The sequence below is a fragment of the Parus major genome, unplaced genomic scaffold, assembly GCF_001522545.3.
Source record: "Parus major isolate Abel unplaced genomic scaffold, Parus_major1.1 Scaffold220, whole genome shotgun sequence".
Taxonomy (NCBI): domain Eukaryota; kingdom Metazoa; phylum Chordata; class Aves; order Passeriformes; family Paridae; genus Parus; species Parus major.
The window spans coordinates 113,160-125,330 of NW_015379263.1; the positions used below are offsets into that span (position 1 = coordinate 113,160).

General features: G+C 65.1%; 1 protein-coding gene across 2 annotated transcripts; it reads right to left on the bottom strand.

The window, feature by feature from the left end:
* Nucleotides 1-160: 160 nt before the first annotated feature.
* On the bottom strand, nucleotides 161-9,639 carry STAT6 (signal transducer and activator of transcription 6). 2 transcript variants are annotated; one of them, XM_015615709.3, is made up of 20 exons: nucleotides 9,462-9,639; nucleotides 6,166-6,295; nucleotides 5,926-6,064; nucleotides 4,266-4,349; nucleotides 3,876-4,180; nucleotides 3,646-3,771; nucleotides 3,373-3,561; nucleotides 3,214-3,301; nucleotides 2,991-3,113; nucleotides 2,771-2,863; nucleotides 2,427-2,633; nucleotides 2,256-2,350; nucleotides 2,025-2,161; nucleotides 1,779-1,925; nucleotides 1,548-1,617; nucleotides 1,159-1,284; nucleotides 973-1,074; nucleotides 809-874; nucleotides 421-567; nucleotides 161-341 (listed from the first exon to the last, which is right to left on the bottom strand). In XM_015615709.3, exons 2-20 carry the CDS (start codon nucleotides 6,279-6,281, stop codon nucleotides 161-163), a joined length of 2,541 nt encoding a protein of 846 aa, XP_015471195.1. In that variant the 5' UTR covers nucleotides 6,282-6,295; nucleotides 9,462-9,639. The 2 variants fall into 2 exon arrangements, with proteins under 2 accessions (XP_015471195.1, XP_015471196.1); XM_015615710.3 differs by lacking the exon at nucleotides 9,462-9,639 and adding an exon at nucleotides 7,045-7,224.
* Between the last annotated feature and the right edge of the window lie 2,532 nt (nucleotides 9,640-12,171).

The window sequence follows — 12,171 nt, forward strand, 5'->3', positions numbered from 1 at the left end:
GTGTGGGGGGGAGGGCGGGGGTTACCCCAAATCCCCCCAGCCCCGCCTTTCCCAGCTGGAGTTTCCATCCCTGCAGGAGTCGTAGCAAGTCCATGAACCCAGGCAAGGCTGGGAGGGAGTCGGGGGGGTCCCAGGCCGATGCTCCCCCCCAGCAGCCCCCTCACGCGTGTCCCGGCCGGATGCTGTCATCCCACCGCGCCTCCCCCAGCCCCCAGGAGGACAGGCTGGAATTGGGGTACCCGCTGTGCTGCGGGAGGGGCGCGAAGGGGGGCAACAGGGGCACCTCCTGCAGGAGCTGCTCCAACTCCGAGGCTGATGACTGCTCCATGCCGGGTGACATCCTGGGGACAGAGGCAGCAGGGTGACCGGGGGGTTGGGACTGGGAGGGGCTTTCCCCTGCTGCCCCCTCCCCGTGCTTACCACCGCGGGGGGCTCTGCAGCGAGGCATCCTCCACGGCCTGGAACGGGGGCAGCTCGGGCATCTCCTCGTCCTGCGGCTCCGCAGAGGGACCCGCGGGCAGCAGCTGCGAGACCTCCCCAGGCATGTACTGGTTGGGCATGAAGGGTCTGGGGGGGCAAAAAACGGTGTAGACCCTGCCCCCAGGGCACAAACCAGCCCGAGGCATTGGGAAGGCACTGCTTGGTTTGTGGGGGGCTGGTGGGGGAGCTCCTCCTGGGAGCACAGGGCACTGGGAGCACTGGTCAGCTGGGGATGGTCACTCCAGGTGTGCCAGCCCAGGGTTGGGGGGAGGGAAAGGGGGGACAGGGCAGGGTGTCCCCCCCCATCCACCTGTGTGCCAGGTCTTACCCGGAGGGCCTGAAGGCAGGGTCCTGGCAGTGGGACAGCGAGGGAGGCGAGACCATGGGTGATGGGCTGTGGGGAGAAGGAGCACTCAGAGAGGGGGGAACACCCTGCCACTGCTGGGGGGTGGAGGGGTGTCCACCCTGTCCCCCACCCTGCCCTGCTCCTACCTGTGGAACGGGGAGGTGAGCCTGTTGGGGACCATCATGATATTGCTCTCAACAGCGGGGTAGCCCGTGGGGATGGGCTGGGGGCAGAACGGAGTGGGGGGGCTGCAGAGCACACACACAGAGGGTCAGATTGAGGGGGGTGCTCTGCCACAGCCCCCACCCCACGCCCCACAGCAGGGCACTCACCAGATGGGGGCCAGCAGTGGCTGCAGACTCTCGGGGCGCAGCTCGTGCTGCAGCACGGGCAGGTTGAACATCGGTGCCTGGGGAGCCTCGGGAGGGGCCCCCACGGTGCTTGGAGGCTGCTGGTCCCTGCAAAAGCACATGGTCCCCATCAGCACTGCCAGTCCAGGCTCTGAAGGGGAAAATGTGCCACTGGTGCTCAGGGGGAGGGTGGGAGGTACACACATGTGCCTCAGTGCAACTTTGGGCCCACCGGGGGCTCTTCGTTCACCAGCACAGCTCTGTTTTTCCCAGTCAGGGATTTCCATGCCCAGAGGATGCTCAGGCCGGCCAGGGGTCTGTGCAAACCCTGGCTCATGTGCACACACCTCCAGCACAGACCTCGCACCCACCTTTCTCTTTCCACGGTCATCTTGATGGCAGTGGAGACATAGCCCCGGCCGTCCTTGCCTGTCTGCTCTTCTGCTCAGGGAGGAGAAGCATCCATGAGCCACCATCCCCACCATGCCCTGCCAACCATCTCTGCCAGCCCCAGTTGCCCCTGCAAACCCAAGACCTCCCCCCGCAGCGCTGCAGGGGTGCAGAGGGGCAGCCCAGGGCCCATCCCAGCCCTCCCCACTCACTGTTGTAGTGACTCCCAAACGCCTGGTCCTTGGGGATGTTGGGGTACAGGTTACGGAGCTGCCCCAGGTCCCGGATCCGGTCGCCGAGGCAGCGGATGGACAGGTCCTTGGCAGAGAAGGGCTGGATGTTTTCCACCTGGCTGGAGCCTAAGCGAGGAGAGACACATGACTGGATTCCAGTGGTGGCTCCTGAACCATCCCCTGGCAGTGAGGAGCCCCCCTGCACGGCACCTGACCCCGTCTCACCGTCCTTGCCCCGGATGACGTAAGCGATGGTGACGCCCCCGATCTCGGAGTCGCTGAAGCGGAGCAGGAAGGTCCCGTCCGGCTCCATGCTCAGCAGTTTGCACACGTACTGCTTGCTGATGAAGCCCATGATGAGCCTGGAGGGGTGCACAGATGGGGAAGTGGGATCAGGACCACCCAGGGCAGTGGGGTGGGATCAGGACCCCCAAAGCCCAGCTCCAGGGCACCCACCTGTCTGACCAGTAACTTTTGAGGCATCTCTTGGTGAGGTCCAGGACTCCATCAAACCACTGCCAGAAGGTGAATCCCCGGCCAGGGAGGATCTCCTGAGGCAGAGAGAGGCCATGAGGCTCCCCATGGCCACACTGGCCCCTGACCACCCTGGCCAGCCCTCCCAGTCACCTTGTTGAACTGGGCCCAGGAGACCTGGCGGCCCTGGAAGTCCTCAGGGCTGGCACTGTGGTCATTGAAGATCTTCTGGGCCAGGAAGAAGTAGTGCTCCTTGAGGAGCCCCTTGGTGGTCTGCACCTCTGCCATGAACTTCAGGTTCAGGGTGTCACACATCTTGTCCCAGGGCACTCGATCGGCCACCACGAAGGGCACCCGCTCCTGTGGCCAGGCAGGGGGTCATGAGGACAGGATGCCCACTTTGTTCCAGCCCTGGGCTCCTCCTCCCACCTGCACCGTTCTCCAGAGCCCAGTGAAGCCCAGGTTCCAGCTCCTTCCCTCCAGCTCGTGGCACTCACAATGTCAGAGAAGGCGTTGTCCCACAGCACCGTGGCTTTGGCGTTGTTGTCCTGGTTCCCGTGGACGATGACCACGATGGGCAGAGACAGGACCTAAGGGCAGAGAGAGGCCCTGAGCCAAGCGTGGTGGCCACCCTGGGAGTATCCCAGCACAGCACAGGTGCCCCACAGGGGAAGGCTCAGCACACCCAGCCCCATCCCATGGCAGAGGAGCTGGTACCTGGAGGTGGATGGAGACGTTGCTGTGGGTCAAGGCGATGTTGGTGCTGAACAGGACGGCGCATTTCTCCTCTGTCACCGACTCAGAGCCCTTCCGCTCACAGCGCTTGATCTTCTTCAGCAGCTGGGAGGGAGAGCTGAGCATCCCCAGCCTCGGGACCCCCAAAAACCCAACAGAGCCCCCAGCACAGCCCCCAGCCCAGCCCCTCACTGGTGGCACTTACCACGTTCTTGAAGTTGGCGCAGCAGGTCCCGCTGGTGGGGTTGGTCTCCAGGGCCACCGTGTTGTGCACGATCTCCCCCGTGCTCTCACTGGGCAGAGGAGGGGGTCAGGAGGGGAGCAGCGGTGGGGAAGCCCCCCTGCCCCCACACCCACTGCTCACCTGAGGGTGTTGCTGTAGTTGCTGAGCTCCAGCTCCCGTGCCTGCTTCTCTGTCACCATGTCAGCCCTCACCACGTAGGGCTTGGGTGCTGCCTTCAGCAGCCGCGGGCCCAGCAGGAACCGCACGTTTGCCTGGAACTTGGTCTGGGTCTTCAGCACCTGTGGGGGCTGCTTCTCCACCAGGAAGGAGCTGAGGGACAAAGGGACACCGTGGCACATGGCAGCTCTGCCAGCAGCCCCTGCAGACCCACCCCTGGCCACCTCAGCCTGTTACCTCTTGACCAGGCTGGACAACACCTCGTTGAGGCGCTCCAGGAGCCGCGGCAGCAGGTCAGGCTCGGTGCTCATTGCCATCACCTGCTTCTGCAGCTGGAAGTAAATCTCGACCAGGCTCTCACACCTGGGGAAAGGGGGACCCTCAGTACCCCACCCTCACTCACCTGGAGTCCCTTGGGGCGCAGGAGGTTGCTCAGGGTCCCCCAACCCTGCCCTCTGCCCTCTCACCTCTTCTGCAGCGGCGCCAGATTCTCCTCAAAGATGGCCCCGTTCCCTGCCAGCTGCTGTTGTCTCTTCCAGATCTGGATCCTCTTCAGCACCTGCTGTTTGGCCGCCTCCAGCTCCTTCACAGCCTCCAGGATGAGGGTGGGCAGTTCCCTGGGGGCCATGGGGCCCTGCACGGCCCCGTCCCGCCCTGGCCCCTCGTTGCAGAGCGCCTGGATCTCACGGACTCGGTGCTGCAGCCGCTGCAGCCCCAGGCTGAACTTCAGCTCCTCCTGCTGCCGGTGGAAGCTGAGGGGCAGGTGGTGGTCCTGGGGCAGGGCAGAGCGGGGTCAGCGGGGGCTGCAGCCGCTCCTGCACCTCGGGGTGCCCGGGAGGGGGGCAGGGAGCACCCACCCGTTTGAGCACGGCCGCCTTCTCACCCTCCAGGATGGCTCTCACGACGGCCACCAGCCGCAGAGGGTCCCGACGGAAGGTGTTCTGGGGGGACACAAACGGGGGGTGTCAGGGGGACGGGACATGTGCCCCCTGTTCCTGGACCCCTCCCACCCCAGCCCCTCCCCACAACACCCAGCCAAGGCAATTCAGGGGTTCCACAACCACCACAGAACTGATTTCCAGCTTTAAAACCACTTTAAATGGTGCAAAGGATCATGGAATATCTGGAGTTGGAGGGAACATCAGGATCACTGTCTCCAACTCAATTTTTTTTGTGTAAAAAAGTAGAAGAATCAACTTCAAATTGAAAAAAAAAAAAAAAATTCCAAACCAAAAGGAATTCTCCATTCCTGTGAGCATTTCTTCCAGCCTCCAGCCTGACACCTGGGGGAGACTCTCCCAGCTGCCCTGGGTGGATCAATGCTTTCCACTGAAAACAGGGAGAGGAATTCCCCTGCTGGCTCCAGCTCTCGTGTCCCGTGCCAGCTCCTCCGGCCTTCACGCATTTCCCAAATTAGCTACTTCCCAAAACAGCAGCAGAAACACGATGGGGGAATGGCTGATGACGTGCTTGGTGGGTTCCTGTGCCGGTGGGAGCTCCAGTGCGGGGGTCTGGATGCAGCACTGGTAGCCCCGTGGGCTCTTCCAGGGAAAATGTGGGATTCAGGGGATGAGAGGCCCAGATTTGGCTCCCACTTGCAGCCCCAGCCCTGTGGTTGCCCATCCTGGGGGCCACCTGGCTCCCACTGCCCACAGCAGCACCGAGAGCAGGGAACAGCCTGGCAGGGCATGGAGGAATGAAGATTTGGTGTTCTGGCATGAGGGATGAAGGGAGGAGGGAACACAGGAGGGCTGCTCTGCTTCAACATTTTAAATAATAAAAAATCCCTAAGCTGAAACATCTGGTTGTTTCCTACAGCAAAAAGCAATAGTCTTGTTTTGGAAAGCCACCCTGCTCCCCAGAAAGTTTTGACTAAAGCTGATCCCTTCCCAAATGTTGGATATTAAAAAGGTCTGTTACCAAAAAAGCAGAGTTTTCAACCAGAATGGGGCTCTGGGAGTAAGCCCTGCTCAGCCCTGGAACTCTGAGCTCTGCTGGCCAGAGGGGATAAATCAGAGGGTTGGGAAAGGGACAGAGCAATTCCAACAGCCTTGATAAGAGAAAGCCTCAAAAATGAACCCCAAAGCTCACACCAGGAGGAAACGCAGCCCCACACAGCATGGAGGAAGGAAAAATCAAACACCCGAGCAGAAAATGGGGAACATCTGGTGAGACGGATGTTCCCCAGGTGCCAACAGCTGGGGGCCCAGGGGGGCCCTGGGGGCTGAGGGGATCAGGAGGGTCCCCATGGGATCATTTCATGGAAGATGTAGCAGCTCCTGTGAATCACTGGGCTCCAGAACCCAGGTCAGCCCTGGAATGCAAACAAACCCCCTCTGTCCTGTGGAACACCCCAAAAACCCAATCTCTGAGTCTGCTCATTGCTCACAAGCCTGGAAATGGGGTGTCACACAGGGACCGTCATAAGGCATCGAGCCTTTCCAGCATAAAAGAACCAAGTTTTCCCAGGAGCTGGCTGCAATCCTAGCGTGACCCAGCCCCAGGGTCTCTGCACACCTCGATGCTGCTGACTTGCTGCAGGATCTGGCTCTGCTGCCCATCGCTGCCGGCAGCACTGCGGAGCTTCTCCAGCATGGCCGAGAGCAGCCTGCTGGCCATGCTGCTGCAGAAGGCGTCTGAGCCATTGATGAACTCCCTGGAGCGGGGAAAAGTGGGGAGAATAATGGATCCCTGTCCTCCCCCGTGTGACCCCCAGCCCTGCGCTGCTCCAGGGAGGAAGGGTCCCAGGAGACTCACCAGGGCTGGTTCTCCAGCCACTCGGCCAGGAGACAGCGCAGACTCCGGGGAAACTCCGCGGAGAGGCTGCTGAACTCCTCCGGTGGCATGTGGGACACCAGGTTCCAGAGGGACATCTTGGAACAGTCACCTGTGGACAAACAGGCGAGGGGATGGGGACAGGGCCACTCAAGCAGCCCTCAGCTCAGCCCTGGGGGGGTCGAGGGCTGAGTACCCCTCAGGGAGGGGATGAGAGTTGCTGCTTCTCCTTCTGCATCTGAACCTGCTGCTTCACTGGGCTGGGGCTGCTGGGGAGAAGGAGGAGTGGGAAACTTGATCCAGGATCAGCCTCTTGGGCAATCCTGGATGGGCTGGCAGCCCACTTGTGCCTCAGTTTCCTGCATCTCTGGGGAATCCCTGCTCCTTCTGCCACAAGGACACACGAAGGGATGGGCAACAGCTGCTGGACGTGGCACAGGAGAGCTGGAAGAGTGTGGAGCCCCCAAGTGTGAACTCCCCCAAGCTTGGTGAGCTCGTTCCACCGAGGTGATCCCAGTGAGGTGGCTTGGCTGAACTTCCTCAGGTGTTCCCCGCAAGAAGGGCCCCTTCCCCAGCTGCCCCTCACGCTCGGTGGACTCCAGAGATGAGGAAAAGCAAAGAAGAGGACTGGAATGAGGTGCTAGATAAGGAACTCCACCGGGAATGCCCGGGCTGGGGGCTCACAGCCCCACCGCACCCCAAGGTGGGCGGTGGAACCCCAACATTCCCACCCCGTCCCCTCAGCATTGCCCGCGCCTCTTCCCGACAGCTCCCGCCCTTCCTCCCGCCCCGCTCGCCCCCTCCGGCCCCGCCGCAGCCCCGCGGGCCCGGCCGGCCAGGGGGGTCCCCGGGCAGACACACCTCGCTGCCGGTTCCGCCGGCCCCGCCCGGGGCCAAGGCCCGATCCCGCGGCGGATCCTGGCGTCTGACGGCCCAGCCGAGGGGCCGGGGCACCGGCGGGACCCCCGGGCCTGGCCCTCAGGGCCCTGAGGCGAACGGGCGGGCGCGGAGCCGCGGCACGGCCCGAGCCCCCGCGGGCAGCGCGGTCCCCACGGGCCTGGGCCGCGCGGAGCCGCCGAAGGCGCAGGGCGGAGGTGGAGCTGAGAGACTCCGAGAACCCTGCGAGGGGAAGGAAGCCAGCGTCACTGGGCAACGTCGCAGCCGGAGCAAACAAACGCCTGCGGCCTGCCCCGAGCACGGCAGCGGGAGCACCCCGGGCTGGCGGCGGTGCGGCCCTCGGGGGTCAGCAGGCCTCACGGAGCCCCGTGTGCCATCCCCGTGAGGGACCAACCGTGGTGGCTGCAGGCTGACGCCTTCCAGAAATGCTTTTGCTTTCGACTCCACGCTGCCCGGAGCAAACAGATGCCGGGTATTCACCGCAGTGAGCGGCCCAGGGGATGAGGTTACTCGGAGGGATCAGTGGCCGGTGGGAAACGCGCACAGCAATTCTGGGAATGCTGCCGGGCTTTTCCCCACAGTCCCAGTGGGATTTTGGCAGGAGGGGAAAAACAGCCTTTCCTTTTGCCACCCTCGAGGTTAATCCCCATCCTCCTGCTCCATTAAACCTGTATTTCTGCTCAGCCCTGGGAGGCAGCTGCTGGCTGGAAGCGCCAACCTGGAGTGTAAGCCTTAAGCCAGGCGTGCCTGGATCTGCTGAGAGTCTGCAGGACAAGCTGCTCTGCTCTCTCCTCCCACAGCCCAGGAGGAGCTCGAGGGGGAACATAATGTCCCCTCCTGGCATCGGTCACAGCAGTTCCTTCAGCCCAGCCATGCCCTGAATCCTTCCCATCCTAATTTCCACGTTTACCTCTTCTTCTCCTGCAGAAGAGCTTTTCCCAGTTCCCTCCTGGGGACAATATCCCATGGGGACCCCCCTCCAGGTCACGCCAGGAAGCCGAGGTGGCAGGGACACAGCTGTGTGGTGGAAACCGGCTCGACACGGGGCAGGATACGGCACCTGGGGAAGGGGAGCAGCCGCCCCCCACCCGCTCCCCATCCCCAAAGCCCTCGATGCAGCCACTTTCGCTTCCTTCTCCACCCTCGTGGGGTGTCCCGTGCGAGAAGGTGGCTCAGGAGGAGCCCAAGCACGGGAGGGGGCTCAGGGACCCCCAAACTCAGCATAGACTTTGTGCTCTCTTACTGCAAAAAGAAACCTTGTCCCTGAGCTGGAGCCGCCGTACATTCCCCGTCCCCTTCCCTGTCCCGCGGTGCCGTAAATCCCACGGATGTTATCATTAACCACCAGCCCTTCCTGGCGGCCAGCCGCAGCCCCCCACCCTCGGGGGTGGGCTGTGTCGGGGGGATGGACCCCAGCCCGCTGCCCGCTGCGATCTCCCAGCCCGGCTCAGGTGGGTCCCTCTGCACCCTCCTCATCCTGCGGGGCTCCTCAGAGCACGCTCCCTGTGCCGGCAGATTCTCCGGGGCTTTCTCACGGACACATGTTCCGAGGTTTTCCAAATGCTGTGGAAACCCGGACTTGTCTCTGACTTTGCCCTCGCCGGGAAGAGCCCGAGGGATATCGCTGCTCTTCAGCGTGCCTCGGTTTCCCCGGGGAGCTGGGGACGCCACTGCTGCCAGTTCTCCGGCTGGGGCCATAACACAGGACACTGTGGGACACTGTGACAGTGCCACGCGGAGGACACCCAGGTTTTGGGAGGGATTCTGGGGGGCTGCCCACTGCTGACCGCTGGGGGAGTGAAAGTTCTGGTGCGTAGGAAGGGGAGCGGGGCCTTCCCGGACGACCCAGCCCAGAGTGACTCACGGCTCATGGAGCCCGGGCTGGATTCGGTGCCGCTCCCGTCCCAGGAATTCGCTGTCCGGGTCCACCGGCGGGACGGGGGAAGGGTTCTTCCTTGGCCCCCACGCACCCCCGTCCCCAAACATCACCATGCTAGGAGAATGGGGTGCCAGGAGAGCTGGGTGCCATCCTCTGCACCCTCCCAGCAGCGGGTGCTCTGGACTCCGGGTCGAGCGTGGCTGCGTTCCCACCTGGGCGGCCGATGCAGCCTCGGCGCCACCGGTCCCGGAGAGCCTTCCCCATCCCCAAACACCCCACTGAGGTGCTGTCAGTCGCTCCGCTCCCCCTCAGAGGCCCGGCTCAGCCTGTCACACATCACACGTGCCCCCCACAGCCCTCCAGCCCCGGGCAGTCCCGTCCCTGGGATGCCCCGCAGAGCCCCGGCTCCCCCTGGCTCCCAGCTCGGTGCCCCTGCACGAGTTCCTGGCCGGAGCGGGAGGTGCCAAGCAGCGGCAGAGTCCCCGGTCCCGTCCCCCGTTACCTGGCGAGAGCAGCCGCGGGCGGGGGGCGGCCGGTCCCCGCGGGCCCTCGTTCACTCCATAGAGGCGTCGGGCGCGCCCGGTCCCCACGGCGGCCCCGCTCCGCCGGGAAGCGCCGAGCGCAGGAAGGGGGAGGAGACGCGCGAGCGGAGGGATGGGAGGGCACCGGGAACGGGACCAGCCTCGGCAGGACCCGGGACCCCCGCACGTCCCCACCGAGGGGCTGCGGCACCCACCGGCTCCGCGTCCGCCCCGTATCAGCCCTCACCCACTCGTGACCCCACTCGAGTTCGGTATCTCCCCATTCCTGTCCCCTAGCATGACCGCACTCTTACCCCATATCCCACTCGTGACCGCACATCTGCCCCATTCAGCCCCCACCCACCCACTGCTCGCACCCGCGCGTGTCCCCCCGCCCCATCTGTGACACCCGCTCCTGACCCTGCTCCTGCGCTAATCAGGTCCCTCTTTGCTGCCCTTCCAAGCCCCCCGCCCATCCCCGTGGGTGCCCCCCACCCATTCCCGCGGCTGCTCTCGCACCGGGGCAGCCCCGGTTCCGTAGCCCCGCCGTTCCCGGGTGCACCGGGCCGGGCGGTTGGTCCCGGGCTGCACCTCCACCGTGCGGTTTGAATCCCGGTCCCCGTCCTGGGGTCCGAGCCCGTGGCTGGTCCCGGGCTGTGCCCGCCTCTGCTTGCGCCCTCCGGTACCGAGCCGAGGACGGCAGCGGGGGCACTGAAAAGGGGTGCTCGTTGCTTGGGGGGGGGGCTTGCTGCTGCACGAGGTACCCGTCCCGCCCTCGGGGCGCGCCTTCGGCCGCTCCGACCCCCGCGCCCACCGGAGCGGAGGGGCAGCACCGGGCAGGGCTACCCCGGGGCCGCCAGGGGGCGCTGCCGCACCGCCGGTGCCATCCCGGGACGAACCGGGGGATGCGAAGCCGGTGCTGCCAGGGCTGGGGATGCGGTACCGGGGCTGGGGCAGGGCTGCGGGGTCCCTGCGTTCCACCCGGCTCCTCCCGCCGTGGCGCCAGCGAACTCTCCGTGCTGCCATTTCGAGCATCAAACCCGCCCGGGGGCCCCGTAAGAGCGGCTCGCCCGTTGCGCACCGGGACATCCCGGGAGGGCGGACAGCGGCCGGGGCTGTTCGGGACTGGGAAGGGATTTCCCGACCTCCCCACGCCCCCGTGCAGGACGGTACCGAGTAGGAATGGGGTTCTGGAGGGTGGCCGGGACCCACTCTGGTAGGAATTAGAATCGCACCTGCTCCCCGGGTGGTGTGGGACGTTTGGGAGCTCTAGGGAAACGGGGGGTACAGAGCCGGCCCCAGAACCCCTCCAGCCCACCGGGTTACACCGCGCTTTTTGCCACCCCGGCGCTTCTGCAGGGGCGGCGTCCCGACAACATCTGGACCTTCTCCCGAACATCTGGCGCCGCAGCAGCCTGAATCACCCACCTCCCCCCCGCAGCTGCCTGCGGCCGGGGTGGGGCGGAACAGGCGCGTGACATAATTAAAAAAACATATGACATCACACGGAGGGGTCGCACGGTGCCTGATGACGGGGCCGGCACCGTTGCCCATCTCCCTCCTCGGCCCCGGGCCCACGCAGGCAGCGGAATGGCCCGAGGATGACGTCACGGTTCTGGCTCTGACGTCACGGTTCTCAGTCAAAGCCGGAGGTGGGTGAGTGATGGCCGGCCTTGCGGATAACGGGACCCCCATGATGGGGGTCTGCTCTTCTGGCCCCCCGGCCCTGAGCCCCACTCCTGTAGCCCCCGCAAGGACGGCTGGTGGGCGGCGAGGGTCCTGTGCACTGAGGGGTGACGAGGGACCCCCTGCCCTGGGGGGACAGTGAGGGTCCCACTGCTCTCGGACACAGTGAGGGTCCTGCTGCCCTGGGGGAACGGTCAGGGTCCCGCCGCCCTTGGGGGCGGTGATGATTTTGCCGTCCTGGGAGAATGGCGAGGCTCCTGTTGCCTTTGGGGATGGTGAAGGGCCCACTGCCCTGGGGGACAGTGAGAGTCCTGCGGCCCTGAGAGGACGGCGAGGGTCCCGCTGCCCTTGGGAATGATGAGGATCCTGCTGCCTCGTCCGTCTCTGGCCCGCAGCCGGTACCGTGTGTAGGCAGAGGGGAGCTGGGCCTCCCCCGCACCGGGGGAGAACGGGGGCCAACACAGCGGGGACGGGCCGGGGGCTGGAGCGGCATCGCGGGCCGGCACCGCGTGTGGCCGCGGGAGCCGCAGCGCTGGACCTGGATCACACCGGTTCCCTGCCCGTATCACCCCGGCTCCCTGCCCGTATCACCCCGGCTCCCTGCCCNTATCACCCCGGCTCCCTGCCCCTATCACCCCGGCTCCCTGCCCGTATCACCCCGGCTCCCTGCCCGTATCACACCGGCCCCGGCGCCGGCCCCGGATCCGGCCCCGGCCCCCTGTTCGTACCATACCGACACCCATACCGACTCCGACACGGGCACCGGATCCTGGACCATACTGACACCGAGACTCCTACCGGATCTCCGCCTGTACCACAGTGACACTGATACCGACACCGGACCCCTGTCCGTACCATACCGACACCGACACCGGACCCCTGTCCCTACCATACCGAGACCGACACCGGACCCCTGCCCGGACTATACCGAGACCTGTACTGGTGCCGACACCGGACCCCTGCCCGTACCATAACGAGACCGATACCGGACCCCTGCCCGGACCC